This window comes from Molothrus ater, unplaced genomic scaffold (genome assembly GCF_012460135.2).
Source record: "Molothrus ater isolate BHLD 08-10-18 breed brown headed cowbird unplaced genomic scaffold, BPBGC_Mater_1.1 matUn_MA556, whole genome shotgun sequence".
Taxonomy (NCBI): domain Eukaryota; kingdom Metazoa; phylum Chordata; class Aves; order Passeriformes; family Icteridae; genus Molothrus; species Molothrus ater.
In genome coordinates, this window is record NW_023416547.1 from 59,033 (window position 1) to 76,341 (window position 17,309).

General features: G+C 51.5%; 2 protein-coding genes across 2 annotated transcripts; both read left to right on the forward strand.

The window, feature by feature from the left end:
* Positions 1-3,695: 3,695 nt before the first annotated feature.
* On the forward strand, positions 3,696-7,444 carry HOXB6 (homeobox B6). The gene is made up of 2 exons (XM_036404880.2): positions 3,696-4,137; positions 7,169-7,444. Exons 1-2 carry the CDS (start codon positions 3,717-3,719, stop codon positions 7,426-7,428), a joined length of 681 nt encoding a protein of 226 aa, XP_036260773.1. The 5' UTR covers positions 3,696-3,716; the 3' UTR covers positions 7,429-7,444.
* Positions 7,445-10,738: 3,294 nt separating this feature from the next.
* HOXB5 (homeobox B5) lies at positions 10,739-12,552 on the forward strand. Its single transcript, XM_036404881.1, has 2 exons — positions 10,739-11,326; positions 12,305-12,552. Exons 1-2 carry the CDS (start codon positions 10,777-10,779, stop codon positions 12,550-12,552), a joined length of 798 nt encoding a protein of 265 aa, XP_036260774.1. The 5' UTR covers positions 10,739-10,776.
* The last annotated feature ends 4,757 nt before the right edge of the window (positions 12,553-17,309 follow it).

Here is a 17,309-nt window from a genome sequence, read left to right on the forward strand (position 1 = left end):
TTCTCTGCAGACCTCGAAGCTGGAATTTTGGGAGGTTGCTCTGAGGAAATGAGGCCCAAATCTGGTTCAAGCCGAGCCCCCTCCCCGCTTTATTGCTCGAGCCTGGAATTTTGGGGTTTTTATTGATAAGATGAGGTCGAAATCTGATTAAAGCTGAGCTCCCTCCCCGCTTTATTGCTCGAGCCTGGAATTTTTGGGGTTTGTTTTGAAAAGATGAGGTCGAAATCTGATTAAAGCTGAGCCCCCTCCCCGCTTTATTGCTCTCCCTTTGCAGATCTCGAGCCTGGAATTTTTGGGGTTTTTTTTTTTCTTTTTTGGGGAGGGAGGTGAGGCCAAAATCCGATTAAAGCCGCGCCCATGGGAGCCCCCAAAGCCCGGCTTAAGTCCAGGGCTCCTGTCTGAGCCCGGCTGCCCCCGCCCGAGCCGAGGCAGCCAAAAGAAACAGAAGCGGCCCAAACCCAGCCTGGCCCGGGACTGGAGGCGCTTGGAATTTCAAATTCCGCCTTTGGAGAGCCTCGGACGGGGAATGGGATGGGAGCCACCCCTGAGCCGAGCGCTCAATTCCGGGAGATTTAGTGCGCTTTAAGCCCTCGGCTCGAATTTAAATGGATCATAGGTGGCAAATCAATTACAGCGCGGGCCTGACCCTCGCCAGATGAAAACTGCCCCGGCCTTCGGCGTTTTCGTGGGGATTTTTTCCCACCTGGGCAGTCAAGTTTGCGCCTTTTGCCGCCCCGAGCGAGCCCCGCCGGGGTCGAGTGAGAGGAAAGATTTTTTTTTTTTAATCTCCAGAGATGTCAGCGACGCGCAATTAGCGAGCGGCCGGCTTCAATTAGCGCGGTTTTATTTTCTTTTTAAAACCAAAAAAAAAAAAAACCAAAAAAACAACTCAGCCAAGAGCCCCTTTCGACCGCAAATTATCGCAACGAGCAGCGCTGCGAGCCGGCGGCCGTGAGAAATTTGAAATTTTTTTCCCCCCCTTTTTTTTTTTTCCCCCCTGCTTTCCCAAAGTATTTCGAGGGATTTATTGGCCAGGAGCGGCGGAAAAACCCCAGGCAAACATTTTCATTGCGGCGGATCGCTGCGCTTGCAGGACATCGCATTTCTGTGCCCCTTTGCAGGAAATCCCATTTCTGTGCCCCTTTGCAGGACATCGCATTTCTGTGCCCCTTTGCAGGAAATCCCAATCTCTGCCCCTTTGCAGAAAATCCCATTTCGCTGCCCCTTTTCAGGACATCCCATTTCTCTGCCCCCCAAAAAACCAAAGCCTGCGTGCGGGGCTGCAGGCGCCCGATAATCGCCGGCGTTTCGCGGAGCCACAGAAATTGCGTAACTCATCCGCCGCCCCATCCGCCCGGCTCCTGCTAAGCCCTTCAGCCTCTTATCCCACTTTTCTTTTTTTCATTTCCCCCCTTTTTCCCCCCGCTTTTTTCCCCACTCATCGCGCTCCCTCTCGACCTGATTTTATTTATTTTATTTTATTTATTTTATTTTATTTTTCCCGAATTTTTTTTTTACTTTAATCCTGGCAACTTGGGGCGCGCTCGGCGCACAAAGGGGAAACTCTGCAAGGAGAAACAGCAGCGCTATCGCGGGGAGGGGGCGGCGGCCGCGCAGCCGCTTCCTGCTCCTGTTATTTCCTTCAATTCTGGCATCGCCGGGACGCTCCCGCGGCACGGAGCGCTCCCAAACCCCCGAGCCGCGGTCCCGGCCGCCTCTCGGAGCCTCTCCGGGCGCTGGCAGCTCGGCGGAGGCTGTGCGACCGTAGATTTGTGGCACAGATTTCATTTCGGGCCCCACAGACAGATGGTTACAAATTCGGACAGGAAACAACCCCTTGATAAACGCTGCGGATCGGGGGGATGGTGCCGGGCGGAACTGAGGTGGATTCGCTTTTCCTTTCTTTTAGTTTTCTTTTCCCTTTTTTCCTTTTCATTTTCCCTTTTTCCTTTTCATTTCCCTTTTTTCCTTTTCATTTTCCTTTTTTCCTTTTCATTTTCCCTTTTTCCTTTTCATTTTCCTTTCTTTCTTTTCATTTTCCTTCCTTTCTTTTTTTTTCCTTTTCGTTTTTTTTTTTTCTTTTCCTCTTATCTTTTTTTTTTTAATTTTATTTTTATTTTCTTTTTTTTTTTTTGGTAATTTTTGGATTTTTTTTATTGGCCACGTCTGTCCGCTGCCTCGGCTGATTTTCCCCTTCGAAAAGCCAAATTAGAAAAGAAAAAAAACAACAAAAAAGCGGCGAGAGGAGCCTCAACCCCACCTTGAGCCAGCGAGGAGCTCGGGGGGGGATGCGCAGGTAGAGCCAAGCCAGGAAATCCGGGCGAAGCAAAAATAACAAAAAAAAAAAAACCCAAAAAATAATTAAAAACCCCAGCGCAAAGCGGAGCTTTCAGGGGCACGGGGACTTTCGGCGTCACCTTTGGCGGGGTTTAAATGGGCGAAAATCGGTGTTTGGTGGTGCGGAGGGGCTCGAACGGGGGGGCTCCGCTCCCCTGCACCCCCCTCGATAAATTCCGCTTTTCCCCTCGCCCCGAGCTCGGCTTTGGCCATAAAAGGTCGGGCGCGGGTCTGGCATTAACAAAAAACGCAAGAGGGCACAATGCGGGGGAGAGCGGCTCCGGCCGGAGCGCGGAGGAAACATTCCCATTATTTTCCAGCATTTTCCAGTGTTTTCCAGCCTTTTCCATTTGCCATTTCTCTCCCGAACCGCGGAGCTTTTCCGACGAAAGCGCGGAGCCGCGGCGGAGGCTGCGCTGGGGCCGCGCGGAGCGGGCGGCGTTAATTAGCGCTAATTAGCGCGGCGCGGAGCCGCCGAACTTGTCCAGAGCCCGGCGCAGCCCCCGCCGCGGGGTCTCGTCCTTGCGAACTTGGCACAGAGCAACTTTTGACTTTTGAGTTTCATTTCTCTGCTCTTTCCCCGCCCCGTCCCCCTGAGCTCATTTCGGGACCGGGGTTAAAGTTTGGCCGCCGCCGGGAATGAACTTTTTAAAAATTTTTTGTTCTTTCTCTCTTTACCCCCCCCACCCCCCCCCCCCCCCCAGCTCCGCACGGTTCCGCCGGGGACCCCGCGCGCGGGTTTTGGGCGCAAATACGAAAATTTCGGCGCTCGCAGCGCCATCCGCGCGGACGGGCGCGCTCCGGGGGAGGGAGAGGAAGAGGGGAGGGCGAGGAGGAGGAGGAGGAGGAGGAGGAGGAGGAGGGGAGCGGGGGCACCGCGCGTTTATTTATTTATGAAGCTCGCGGAGCGCCGGGAGAAGGCTCCTTTCGGCAGAGGTTTTCTATTTGGTTAAGGGGGTGCCTCTCTGTTGTTTAAAAGGGAGGGAAAAGGGGGTGGACGGTTTGTTCTTGGGGGTCCCTGGTGCAATCTCGGCTCCTCATGGGTGCTATTTTGCAACCTCAGGCGCCTGCTATTGGTCAGCCCGTGATCAGATGGTTGTATTTCCTTGTGTCCCTCGCTGGCACCACGCCATCTCCCTTCAGCTAAAACCCAATCTCCGATATACCGCTAATAGCTAAACCACTTGGACTATAAAACACAACAAATCATAAAGCCCGGGCAAAAAAAAGGACGGCACGCACACGCACACACACACGCGGCAAAAAAAAAAAAAAAAAAAAAAAAAAAAAAAAAAGGAAAAAAAAAGGAAAAAAAAAGGAAAAAAAAAAAGAAAAAAAAAGGGGGGAAATCTCTCTCCTCTCTGTCTCTCTCCTTTCCGATGAGTTCTTATTTTGTCAACTCGACCTTCCCGGTGAGCCTGGCGGCGGGGCAGGAGCCCTTCCTGGGACAGCTCCCGCTCTACCCCTCGGGCTACGCGGACCCTTTGCGGCACTACCCGGGCACCTATGGAGCCGCGCAGGACAAGGGCTACTCCTCCTCCTCCTCCTCCTCCTCTCCTTACTACCAGCAGAGCTCCGCGGCGTTCGGCGGCCGCGCCTCCGCCTGCGACTACGGGCCCGGCGGCTTTTTCAGGGACAAGGAGCCGGCGTGCGCCCCTCCCAGCCTGGACCAGGTGCCCTCCTTCGGCGCCGAGGCGCGCAAGGACTGCGCGCACGGCAAAAGCGCCTTCGGAGAGAGCGAGGAGCAAAAGTGTTCCGCGCCGGTTTACCCCTGGATGCAGCGGATGAACTCTTGCAATAGTGAGTTTTCTCTTTTCCAGCAATAAATGCATCAATCTCCTCCTCCCTCCCCTTTTTCTTATTTGTTACCGCCAGGGAGGGGGAGAGAGAGAGAGAGAGAGCGCGAGCGAGGGGAGCAGGAGGAAGGTTCGGTTTTAGAGCCCAAACTTCCAGCGGGGGAACTCGGGCTCCGAACACGCAGCAAAACTTCCGAGCGCTCCGAGATCGCCCCCGCTCCACCCCGAGCTAGAAACGCTCCCACCCCAGAACTGAATTATTATTTCTAAATTCCTGAATTCCTGAATTTCTGAATTCCTGAATTCCTGAATTCCTGAATTCCCGAATTCCTGAATTCCTGAATTCCTGAATTCCTGAATTTCTGAATTTCTGAATTTCTCTCCCACTCCCTCCCTTGGTGTGTTTGGATTTTTTTTTCTGGTTTTCCCCCTTTTTTTCCCCTCTCTTTTTGCCACATTCCTGTTCGCGTGTCACTCAGCGACAGCGATTTGTCTCTGTCTGTGCCCCACACGCACACGGAGATCTCTCCTCTAAATCAGATCTGGATGGCTTTACACACACGGCCCCGGCCCGCGCCCCTCGCAGCTCCTCTCCCTCTCTCCCTCTCTCTCTCCGAGCCAGAATTAAATGATGGAAAAAGTGTTTAAAGGCAGACGGTTGCATTTGTAATGCGGCTCGCACGTAATGAAAAGTCTGCCTGGGGAGGATTTTCCTGGTTTTCTTCCCCCCCTCCCCGGTGATAGATGGCTTCTTTAAGTGCTGTTTCCTCAATCAGAACTGCAATAATAATTTTTTAAAAATCAGATAAGTGGAGGCGGTGGGGTACGGGGGGGGGGAAAGAAAAATACCAGCAGCCTCCCTGCTCTCCTTGCCCATGTTCAGACGCATTTGTTGCCTTTTAAGTTCCAAATTGGTGTCCATTAGCGCGGGGACATCGAGTGTTGCGTCCTCTTTAACGCGGGCTTGGGGCAGATCGATTCACTTCATTATGGCTTAAATGCCCCCATCTATTCCGGCCCTGCCGCGGGGCGGGACGGGCGCGGGGGGGCCGGGAACACCTTGAGGTGCCTCAGGACCCCGAACGAGATGGGTCTGGCCTTGTCTGCCTGCCCTGAGCCCGGCTTAAATCCTCCCTTTCCAAAGCCCGGCTCAAACCCCCCTGCCCTGAGCCCGGCTCAAACCCCCCCTGCCCAAAGCCCGGCTCAAACCCCCGTGCCCAAAGCCCGGCTCAAACCCCCCCTGCCCAAAGCCCGGCTTAAATCCTCCCTTTCCAAAGCCCGGCTCAAACCCTCCCTTTCCAAAGCCCGGCTCAAACCCCCCTGCCCTGAGCCCGGCTCAACCCCCGTGCCCTGAGCCCGGCTTAAATCCTCCCTGCCCTGAGCCCGGCTTAAATCCTCCCTTTCCAAAGCCCGGCTCAAACCCCCCTGCCCTGAGCCCGGCTCAACCCCCCCTGCCCAAAGCCCGGCTTAAATCCTCCCTTTCCAAAGCCCGGCTTAAACCCTCCCTTTCCAAAGCCCGGCTCAAGCCCCCCTGCCCTGAGCCCGGCTCGAACCCCCCGTGCCCAAAGCCCGGCTCAACCCCCCCTTTCCAAAGCCCGGCTCAAACCCCCCGTGCCCAAAGCCCGGCTCAAACCCCCCTGCCCGGCCGGGCCGCCCCGAGTGCCCTCCTGGAGCTGTTCAGGGCCCCCTCCGCACCGTCCCCAAAATCGAACTCCGTGTTCCTCCTTCCCCCCTCCTCTATTTCCCTCCATTTTTCTCTGTTTCCCACTTATTTCCCCCTATTTCCTTCTATGCCCCCTTATTTCCGCTGTTTCCCCTCATTTCCCCCGAATTCCCCCCTATTTCCCCCTTATTTCCCCTATTTCCCCCTAACTCCCCCTATTTCCTCTCTTTCCCCCCATTTCCTTACATTTTCTTCTATTCCCCCTCTTTCCCCTCTCTTTCCCCTTATTTCCCCCTAATTCCCCCTATTCCCCCTACTTCTCCCTTAATTCCCCCCATTTCCCTTTATTTCCCCCCAAATTTTCTTCCATTTTCCCCTTATATCCCCCATTTCTCCTATTCCCCCTGTTTCTCCCTTAATTCCCCTTTATTTTCCCCTTAATTCCCCTTTCCCCCTTATTTTCTTCTATTTTTTAATACTGCCCCTTATTTTCTTCCATTTCCCCCTATTTTCTTCTATTTTTTTTATATTTCCCCCTCTTTCCCCCCTATTTTCTTGTGTCCCCCCTATTTCCTTACACATTTCTATATTCCCCCTATTTCCCCCTATTTTCTTGTGTTTCCCCCGATTTTCTTCTATTTTTTTATATTTCCCCCTATTCCCCCCTATTTTCTTGTATTCCCCCCTATTTCCTTACACATTTTTATATTTTCCCCCTTTTCCCCCCTATTTCCTTACACATTTTTATATTCCCCCCCTATTTCCTTGTATTTCCCCCTATTTCCCCCCTATTTCCTTGTATTCCCCCCTATTTCCTTACACATTTTTATATTTTCCCCCTATTTCCTTACACATTTTTATATTCCCCCCTATTTCCCTGTATTTCCCTCCTATTTCCTTACACATTTTTATGTTTTCCCCCTATTTCCTTACACATTTTTATATTCCCCCCTATTTCCCTGTATTTCCCTCTATTTCCCCCCTATTTTCTTGTATTCCCCCCCATTTCCTTACACATTTTTATATTCCCCCCTATTTCCTTGTATCCCCCCCTATTTCCCTACACATTTTTGTATTTTCCCCTATTTCCTTACACATTTTTGTATTTTCCCCCAATTTCCTTACACATTTTTGTATTTTCCCCCTATTTCCCTACACATTTTTATATTCCCCCCTATTTTCTTGTATTTCCCCCCTATTTCCTTACACATTTTTATATTCCCCCCTATTTTCTTGTATTTCCCTCTATTTCCCCCCTATTTCCTTGTGTCCCCCCCTATTTCCCCACACATTTTTGTGCTTTCCCCCGCATTCCCCGGGCCGTTTCCTGCGGGGTTTTTTTGGCTGATTTTCCCCTCTCGGGCTCCCCCAGGTTCGTCCTTCGGGCCGAGCGGCCGCCGGGGCCGCCAGACCTACACGCGCTACCAGACGCTGGAGCTGGAGAAGGAATTTCACTTCAACCGCTACCTGACCCGGCGGCGCCGCATCGAGATCGCGCACTCGCTGTGCCTGACCGAGCGCCAGATCAAGATCTGGTTCCAGAACCGCCGCATGAAGTGGAAAAAGGAGAACAAACTGCTCAGCTCCGCGCAGCTCAGCGCCGAGGAGGAGGAGGAGAAAGCGGCCGAGTGATGCGGGAGAAAATGTCAAAATTTAAAAAAAAAAAAATTAAAAAAAAAATTTAAAAATTAAAAAAAAAAAAGAGAGAGAAAAAAGCAACAACGACAACAACAAAAAAAAAAAGTTATTTAAAACTCAGAAACCGCTAAAGAATTGGAATTGAGGAGGGAATGTGTGAGAGGAGGGGATGAGGGGCGCGGGCTCCCGCTCCTCGCTGGGGCAAATCCCGCAAAGTTTGGGCCGCAGCCGCCCCGGGCTCCGATCCCCGCTGGTTTTGTCCAGGAACAAACAAAAAAACGCGAAATTAATCGGGTTTCTAGCGGCGTTTTGAGGGGGTTTTGTTGCCCTTTCCCTCCCGCTCTGCCCCCCCCCCCTTCCCTCCCATTATTATTCCACGAAATGGAATAATAATAATGATAATAATCACAAGAATAATAATGAAAAAGTGAAGAGACGGAGAGAGAGAAGGAGGGAAGGGAAGGGAAAGAGAAAAAAGGGGAAAAAATTAAAAAAAAATTAAAAAAAAAAAAAAAAAAAAGGACTCCTAGCCGTGTTTCTACCCTTGGTGTCACTGTTAGTAATCCGCTAACTCTTGTATTTAATGGAAGTGCTGCAATATCTGTCATTTGGGGTGTTTATTGTCCTAATTTTGTACAAATGGTTCATGCACGGTTGACATAAGTTGGGGTTTTTTTTCCTTTTCTTTTCTTTATATTTTTTTAAATTTTTTTTTTAATTTTTTACTGCTTTGGTAAATTAATCCAACCCTGAGGTTCTTTGTAATTAGTTTGGGGGTGTTTGTTTTTGGTAGGGTTTTTTGGGTTTTTTGGTTTTTTCCTTTTTTGTTTTTTTTTTTTTGCCTTTTTTTATTTTTTATTTTAAAAAGGAGAAATCTACTGAAAGAACTGAGTACTACCTACGAGGCTGCAGGAAAAAAAACAAGAAAAAAAAACAAGAAAAAAAAAACCCGAGAAGAACAACGACAGAAAGTTCTATTTTATTAATTTTTGTACGTGTTGTGTTTGGAGTTTGTCTTAGGTATGAACATGGAATTCTCTAATAAAAGCCAAGGCTTCGATCTCACCCCACAGCCCTCCCCTGTCGTTCTTGGCGCTGCTTGGAGGGGAATTCTCCCTTTTCCAGGGGGTGAAAAGGAGAATTTTCGCCGCCCTCTGGGTGACGATGTCCCCTGGCCCTGCGCGGGATCGCAGAAAATTCTGATTTTCCCCCCTTTTTTTGGAGCCCTCTGGCCAGGAGCATTTCCTGGCTGACATCTCTGCCTCAGCACCGCTCCCTCTCTCTCTCGTTCTCTCTCTTTTTCTTTTTATTGTTACAGTACAAAGAGTTATGACGAAACGCCCGTCCCATCTCCACAATAAATCAAGGGAACGGGCAAAAACGCGCTCTCATTTATCCGCCGAAGCCACCTAACATTTGCCCAGCATCTTTCAAACATCTGCTCCCCTCGCTCCGTGCCCCCGAATCGAAGAGAAATGTGGCGCAAAAAAAAAAAAAAAAAAATTAAAAATATTCCAGCTTTCCAAGGAATTTACCCCCGGAAAAAAAAATTCTCATTGAAAATTCTCATTGAAAATTCCCGTTGAAAATTCGCGTTGAAAATTCGCATTGAAAATTCGCGTTGAAAATTCGCATTGAAAATTCGCATTGAAAATTCTCATTGAAAATTCGCATTGAAAATTCTCAATGCCAGGAATGAGCGCCCGTTTAAACTGGAGGAAAAAAAGTGGGGGAAATCCTGAATTGCGCTCCTTGGAAAGGGCAGATTTTTATTTTCTCCGGCCAGCGGCTCCTTGCCTTGGCTGGCGATGGGACGGGGAAGGTTTCGCGCTCCTCAGCGAGGAATTTCCTTGCGAAATCCCCAACTTTCGGTGTGCGCCTGTGGGGGAATGGAATGAGAGGAGAGGAATTTTTTTGCGGTTTTTTTGCTGCGATCTGCTGAGGGATCTGGGGCTGGGAAGGCTCCGGGAAGGGGCGAGCGGGGCGCAGCTCGTGGCCACCAGAAAGCCCCGGGTGGGAGCGCGTCCCCCCCGCGCCACGAGGCGCTTTTAGTGCCAGCCACTCTTAAAATCAATTCATGCAGAAGCTTCACAGCTGTAGGACATTTGCTATTATTGCCACGCTTTTCATTGCCCGTAATTATTATAATTATATGTCACTTTCAATATGGCGCATAATTCCCAACGAGTTGCAGGCGAGCGCACGAAATTCCGAAAGTGCCTCGGAAGGAGGGAAAGGAAAAAAAAAAATTAAAAAAAAAAAGGACAAAAAGAAAGAAAAGAAAAATTTAAAAAAAAAAAATCAACAAGGAGAGAGACGGAGAAAAGAGAAGAAGGAGAGGAAAAAGAGGAAAGTAATGCCTAAAAAACTCCAGCTCTTTCCCCACGCTCTCCCCGGCTTCCGAGCGCTTTTGCTCCCCGATGTTCCTCGCAGGGCAACAAACGGGGAGGGAAAACCTCGCAGCCCAAGGCTCAAAGAGGACCTGGAGACGCTCAGGAGCAGGAACATCCTAAAAACCAACGCTGCCAACCACTCCAGCGGCCGGATTTCGCCTCTCTTCCCTTTCTCCCGCCCGTCTTTCCCCCCAGTTTCTTTTCTCCCCTCCAGAACTGAGGTGCGAGCTCCTGGCCGAAGGAACCTCGACTTTTCCACGGAGAAACCGCCCCAAAATCACCCGCAGCTCCTCCTCGCCACCCCTTCCAACTGCGGACCCCCCAGAGGCCTCCCAGGCACCCAAAACCTCATCCCAAACTTCTCCAGCGCTTTTCCAACACCGAGACTTCTCCAGGAAAACCCCGAGCCCGGGGACGCGCCGCACCCTCTCCTCACTCCCCTGCTTTTTTCTTTTTAAATACATTTTTCTCCTTTTTTTCAAAAAAGCCAAACGGAACTGAACCGAGTGGGGGCGACGGGGATTTTTTGAATTTTTTTTTTGGTTTTTTGATTTTTTTTTTTTTGGGGGAGAGGAGGAGGAGGAGGAAGGGGGGGGGGCGCAGGCTGCAGTGGCGCGGCGCGGCCGGCAGGTGGCGCGCTCCGCCCAGGCGGGGGGCGATGGCGGCGGCGGATTTGGGGCGACTTTGGGCCTAAAGCGGCTCCGCGCTCGTCATTATTTGTAACCATAGAGCATGAATTACCTCTTGAGGTCATCAGCGAGAATTTACGACTGGTCAACAAAAGCACGTGACGCCCAAACGCACCCCCCACCCTCCCCCCATATTTGGCCGCATACATAGCAAAAACGAAGTACAGTGCATTGCTATAATTCATTAATACATCATAAATCGTCAAGCACGGGGTTATAACGACCACGAGCCACAAATCAAGCCCTCCAAAATAACCCAAATGAGCTCTTACTTTGTAAACTCGTTCTCAGGGCGCTACCCAAATGGCCCCGACTATCAGTTACTAAATTATGGGACCGGCAGTTCCATGAACGGTTCTTACAGAGATTCAAGCACCATGCATTCCAGCTCTTATGGCTACAACTACAATGGGATGGACCTTAGCATCAACCGCTCAGCCTCCTCCAGTCACTTTGGGGCTGTGGGCGAGAGCTCCCGCGGTTTCCCTTCTCCAGCTCAGGAGAGCAGGTTTAGACAGGCGTCCAGCTGCTCCTTATCTTCTCCCGACTCCCTGCCCTGCTCCAACAGCGAGAGCCACGGAGGCAAACCCGCCCCGTCCCCCTCCGAGCCGGCTCCTGCTGCCAGCAGCACCAACACAAATTTCACAGAACTAGACGAGACCAGCGCGTCCTCGGGAGCCGACGAGGGCACTCCAATAAGCAGCAGCATCCCCCGAGCGCAGGCAGAGCCCATCGCGACCTCCACGGCAGCGACAGAAGGGCAGGCACCTCAGATATTCCCTTGGATGAGGAAACTTCACATTAGCCATGGTACAGCTCCTTCTTTTTCCGTCCTTGTGCCTGTTCATTTCTTGCCGCACATCCCCCCCACCCCACCTCGCTCCTTTTCTCCGCTGTTTCTTTCTCTTTTTTCCCCCCCTTTCCCCTCTTTTTTCCCTCCCCCCCCCCCCCAGCCCCGCTCGCTTTTTTCTTTTTTTCCGCTCTCTCCTTCCCTTTATTCCGCGGAGGCGCTTGCTTTGATCAGAATCGCAGCTATTTATTGCTTTTGTATTTCTCGCTCTAAAGCTGCCTCTGGCGCCTGCGGAGGGCCGGGGGGGGGGCTGCGTGTGTCCGTGTGTTCGTGGGGGCCGATTTTATTTCCCCTTTCGCCCTCCCCGCCGCCAAACCGGCGCTTTCCCGAAGCCCTGGGCACCGCGCGGGTGCTGGGAGAAGGTGATTCAAAAACCGAGGCCGGGGGGGTTTCTCGGGGTGGGTGGAAAGGGAAGAATCGAGCATCAAAATGGAGCTGGAGGCGCAGATGGGGCTCGCAGCCCCGTCCTGCCCCGGTTTCCTTTCGAGCCGCCCTTGCCAAAGCCCCAAAGCCGCCAGGGGAGGCAGAGCCGCCCCCGAGCTCGGCTCCGAGCTCAAAAATCCCCGATTCTCTGCCCCAAAGCTGCGAGGGCGCAGCCGGGAGGGAGAGCAGAGCGAGGGCAGCGGCGCCCGGGGCTGCTCAGTGATGGACACGAGTGGGGAATCGGGGTCTGGAGGGGCCGGGGGGCTCCACACGTGGGCGAGGTGGGGTGGGAGAAGAAGGAGACACGGGAGGAAGGGGGGGGGGTGGGGTGCTGTTAATTGGGGGCAATTCGCAGCTTTCTACTGTAAAAAAAAAAAAAAAAAAAATTAAAAGCGCGAAAAATAGGCCTGAAAATTTAAAAATAGGCGGAAAAAAAAATAAAAATAAAATTAAAAATAGAGGAAATGCGAGCAGAAAGAGCAAACCCCAACCCCGGTGTTGTCCGTGTTACCCAGACATGACTGGACCAGACGGGAAGAGGGCGAGGACAGCGTACACGCGCTACCAGACGCTGGAGCTGGAGAAGGAATTCCACTTCAACAGATACCTCACCCGCAGGAGGCGAATCGAGATCGCCCACGCGCTGTGCCTGAGCGAGCGCCAGATCAAGATCTGGTTCCAGAACCGGCGCATGAAGTGGAAGAAGGACAACAAACTGAAAAGCATGAGCCTGGCCTCGGCCGGCAGCGCCTTCCAGCCCTGAGCCTCGCCGGCCACAAACCGCGGCCGGAACGAGCAGGAGGCGAAGAGGAAGGAGAGGAGGAGGAGGAGGAGGAGGAGGAGGCGAAAAAAAAAAAAATAGAAAAAAAAATTAAAATAAAAAAAACACAAAACCCCAAAACCACAGCGAAAGCCCCGAGTGAATAATGAAAAAAAAAGCGAATAATGAAATAAAGCGAATAATGAAAAAAAGCGAATAATGAAATAAAGCGAATAATGAAATAAAGCAAGGAGCGGCAGATGCGCGGTTTGGGAGGACGGCGCAGCGAGGCACCCTCGGGGCTGATCGCCCCCCAAAGCAGCTCCTGGGGGTGCCCTCAGCCCAGGACTGAGCTCCCTTCCGCAAGTTTTTGTGGGGTTTTTTTTTGTTGTTTGTTTGTTTGTTTAAAAACAAGGAAAAAAAAATATTAAATTTTATTTCCAGATGCTCCTCCTGCTCTCGTTGTTCTTCTAAATGTGTGTGTCCGTGCTCTCTTGGTGCTTTCTGGAAAGCTGGCATGTGTTCTGTGAGCCCTTGAATGTGATAACTTATTTATGAATCCAGAACAGATACGGTTCTCGCTTTATTTGTTGGGATTTTCTTCTTTTTTTGTTTTTTTTTGTTTTTAATTTTTTTACCCCCCCCTCCGCTTTTTTTTTCCGAGTTTCCTGCTCTCGGGTGAGTTTTTCTCTGCCTAAGCGAAAATCGGGGCTTCCTGCACTACAGTCGCAGAAAAAAAAAAAAAAGTCTTTAAAAAACCCAACAAAAAATGGAAAAAAAATAGAAAAAAATATTAAAAAAAAAATAAGAGAAGCAGCTCTTGTATCTTTCTGTCTTAAAATTGTCCAGTCTGTGTTTTAGTCCAAACTCCAGGCCGGGATTTCTAATCCCAGCCTCATTCCAAGGCGTACTCTTAGACGTGGGTGAACTTCACTATTAAAAATTGATAATGATACCAATAATTAATAACTCAAAAAAACCAACAAAAAAAAAAGGGAAAAAAAAGAGAAAAAAAAAAAAGAAAAAAAAAAAGAAAAAAAAATGTACAAAAGCGGAGGGCGACGCTGGAGTGCTCTGGTGTTTGTAAATATTAGAAATATTTCTGCCGTGAGTCATAGCCGGGTCGTAGTGGGCAGAGTGGATGCGGTGTTCTGTGTAAAAATGGCCTCTGTCGTGTCTCGCAGCCGGGGACTGCTCGGCCAAGCAGCTTTTTGTATTTGTTTGTAGCTTTACTCGAACTCCAATAAACGTTTCCCCGACTCTCAAAGGCTCCCGGTCGCCTTCTTGTCCCCTCCGAGCCCCCCGAACCCTCAGCCTGCCCCGGCCGCCGGGTGCCCGGCAGCTCCTCAGCCTCCGCTGGGCGTCAGGAACGCCCCAAAACGCCCCAAAACGCCCCAAAACGCCCCCAAACCCCCCGGGTCTGCCCCGAAATCCGCCCAGAGTCGCCAAACGCCGGCACCGCGCGGGCTGCACCGCGAGCATCGCCCCCAAAAGCGCCGAGCGCGCCCCGAGCGCCGCGGCCGAGGGGAATTTCCCTGCCCCGAGCGGCCCCGGCACCATCCCCGAGCCTTCGGGGCCGCTCGGCCCGGCCGAACCCCCCGGAATCCGCGCTGGCATCGGCGGAGGCGGCAGAGGCCGCGCCGAGCAGCGCAGAGCCGCGGTTTTGGTAGAGCAGGGTTGGAAATCGGGTCCTTCCTGGCTGGAGCTGAGCCCTGCGCTGCTGCTCCGGGCGGGTTTTACCTCTTAGTCCCGGCTTAGCTCGGCAACCGCGGCCGCCGCCCCCGCGCACCGGCAGCGATGGCCAAAATCGGCCCCTGGGCCGGCCCAGAAAAGCTCGGTCTAAAGCCGAGCTTAGCGCGACGCCTCTGGCACCTCCGCAGCCCCGCTCAGGCTCGCAGCAAGGAAAGTTGAGCTCGGAACTTACCAAACTTAATCTCTGCCACTGTTTGGGTACTTCTTAAGTGATTTTGAGAGGGATGTGAAGTGGACTGTCAGATCCCAAACCATTTGCTCGCCTTCCCCTTGGTAATCATTATTTTTTTCCTTAATTTTTTTTTTCCTTTTTGGTTTTTTTTTCTTTTTTTTTTTTTTTTTTTTTTTTGGTTACCGATCGCGAACTCTCCCAAAAGTGGCTCCGTGACATTTAAAGATGTCAAAATGGACAGGGGGGGGATTTTATCTCGAAGTTAGATCGTAAAACTCGCCCGGAGCTCAGCCAGATACCCCTCACTGGCTCCCCGCGGTCACGTGAGCCCCATAAAGTTTAGTTTTATGGTTTTGGGGAGTTGACAATGTCCAATATATTTCACATTCTCCAGAATGTTAAGTGACACTTTAAGCGCTCGCTTTGCCTCGTCGGGGGCAGCGCCGGGTGAGCGCTTTTCCAGATGAGAGATGAACGCTGCAGCCGCGGGGTGACCAATGTTGTGCGCGGCCCGGGGACTGCAGCGCTCCGAGTAAGTTCCTCAAATATTCTCTGCTTTAAAAGACAAACCCCCCCAAAAAAAAACCCCAAAAAAAACCTCCAAAAAACCCTAAAAGGTCTGTTTGCGAGCGTTGGCGGGGCTTGGTTCGACTCTGGCAGTTTTCATCCCGGTTTTAAGGAGGGGTTTCCAGCCCAGCTCCCAGGCCCGCCTGGGAACTCGGGCTGGAAAATGGGGGAAAATAGGGGAAAAAAAAGAGAGAAATCGGTGAAAATTTGCTGCAAATCCCTTCTGCGAGGCCCGGCAGGGACGCGAGGCCAAGTTTGGGGCTGGCGCTGTCCCTGAGGGGGGACAGGAGGCGGCTCGGGGCCATTTGCATCTCAGCGCCCTCCGGCCTCACCTTCCCCGCTCACCTGCTCGCCCGGAAAATTCCGCTTCTCCCTCCTCCTCCTCCTCCTCCTCCTCCCCGCCTCCCCTTGGCTGCCTGGGCTCTTTGGGCTTTCTTTGCTTTATTTGCGGTGCTTTTTGTGCTTTGCTGATTTTTTGTGAATTTTTTTTAATTTTTTTTTTTTTTTTTTTGCCTCAGGCCTTTATTTATTTTTTTCTCTCTTTTTATTTTTTCCCTTATTTTTTTTTCTCTTTTTTTTCCGTTCCCCCTTGGGTTTCCTCCCCCCGAGCAAGCGCAGACACTGAGCAGGATCGAGTGTCCTCGCATTTCCGCGCTCCGGCCCTGCCATCTGGAGACCCTGAATGACCGCTCTTGTGTCTGGGGCTTCGAGTGCTACAGAAAAATAATAAATAACCCCAGGAGCTGCTGCGCCTGCATCTGGAGCCCCCCGAGCCGCCTTCGCCCCTCTCCCTTCCCCGCCAAAAAAAAAAAAAAAAAGAAAATTCGGGAAAATTTGGGGCCATTGGCTGAGCCGGGCAGGTGGCCCCGCAGAATTTGGGCAGGTGGAGCAAAAAAATGGGGGAAAAACCCCAAAATTCCCAGCCTGGAGATGCTGGAGATGCCGCTGTGGGGTTTTTTTTGGGGGTTTTTTGGGGTTTTTTTTTTTGGGGGGGGGAACTTCAGTTGTGGCATCTTCACACCTGAAGCGGCTCCTCCCTCCCTCCCTTGGTAAAAATCCAATTAAATTTAAAATACGAGCTCGGAGCCAAAGCGCTGCTGGGGCTTGGGGCGGGTCTGGGATTCGCAGCAAACTTTGCTTTTTTTTTTTTTCCCTTTTTTTTTCCCCTTTTCTTTTGTTTTTCCTTCTCCTTCTCCCTTTTTCTCACCCTCGCGCCACATTTGGTGGACACATGTCCGTCTCCTTTTGTATTTTTTGTCATTTTTTTCCCCATTTTCGCGCACTTTGGAGATCGTTTTTCCTCCCTCGGGCTCGTGTTCCTCTCCTGCTCCATGTGGCTCCCAAAATCTCCGGCCCCACCAGCAAAATTCGGGGCCGAGCCCCCCCAGCTCTGGAAATTGGGGATTTGGGGCCCTCGCCAGGGGAAAAGGAAGAGATTTGTGGGATTTTCAGGCCGAGTTGCTGTTTGAAGGGGATTTTCGGCCTCAGAATTGAGGATTTGTACCCAATTTTGGGAAGGTTTGGTGCTGTTGGGGTGGGATCGGCCTTGGCCTTGGCCTTCTTCACCCTCCCCGGCCCTTCTGGGGTTAAAAATGGAATTGTCCTGATCCCAAATCCCGTCCTGATCCCAAATCCCGTCCTGATCCCAAACCCCATCCTGATCCCAACTCCCATCCTGATCCCAAATCCTGTCCTGATCCCAAACCCCATCCTGATCCCAAACCCCATCCTGATCCCAAACCCCATCCTAATCCCAACTCCCATCCTGATCCCAAACCCCATCCTGATCCCAACTCCCATCCTGATCCCAACTCCCATCCTGATCCCAACTCCCATCCTGATCCCAACTCCCGTCCTGATCCCAAATCCCGTCCTGATCCCAAACCCCATCCCGATCCCAAATCCTGTCCTGATCCCAAATCCCATCCTGATCCCAAACCCCGTCCTGATCCCAAACCCCATCCTGATCCCAAATCCCGTCCTGATCCCAAACCCCATCCTAATCCCAACTCCCATCCTGATCCCAAACCCCATCCTGATCCCAAACCCCATCCTAATCCCAACTCCCATCCTGATCCCAAACCCCATCCTGATCCCAAACCCCATCCTAATCCCAAATCCCATCCTAATCCCAAATCCCATCCTGATCCCAACTCCCATCCTGATCCCAAATCTTGGCTTTCGTGGGGATTTGGGATGTGCCTGGACCCCAAAACCCTCGTGTTCCCAAAACTCCAGGACCATCCATCCATCATCCATCATCCATCCC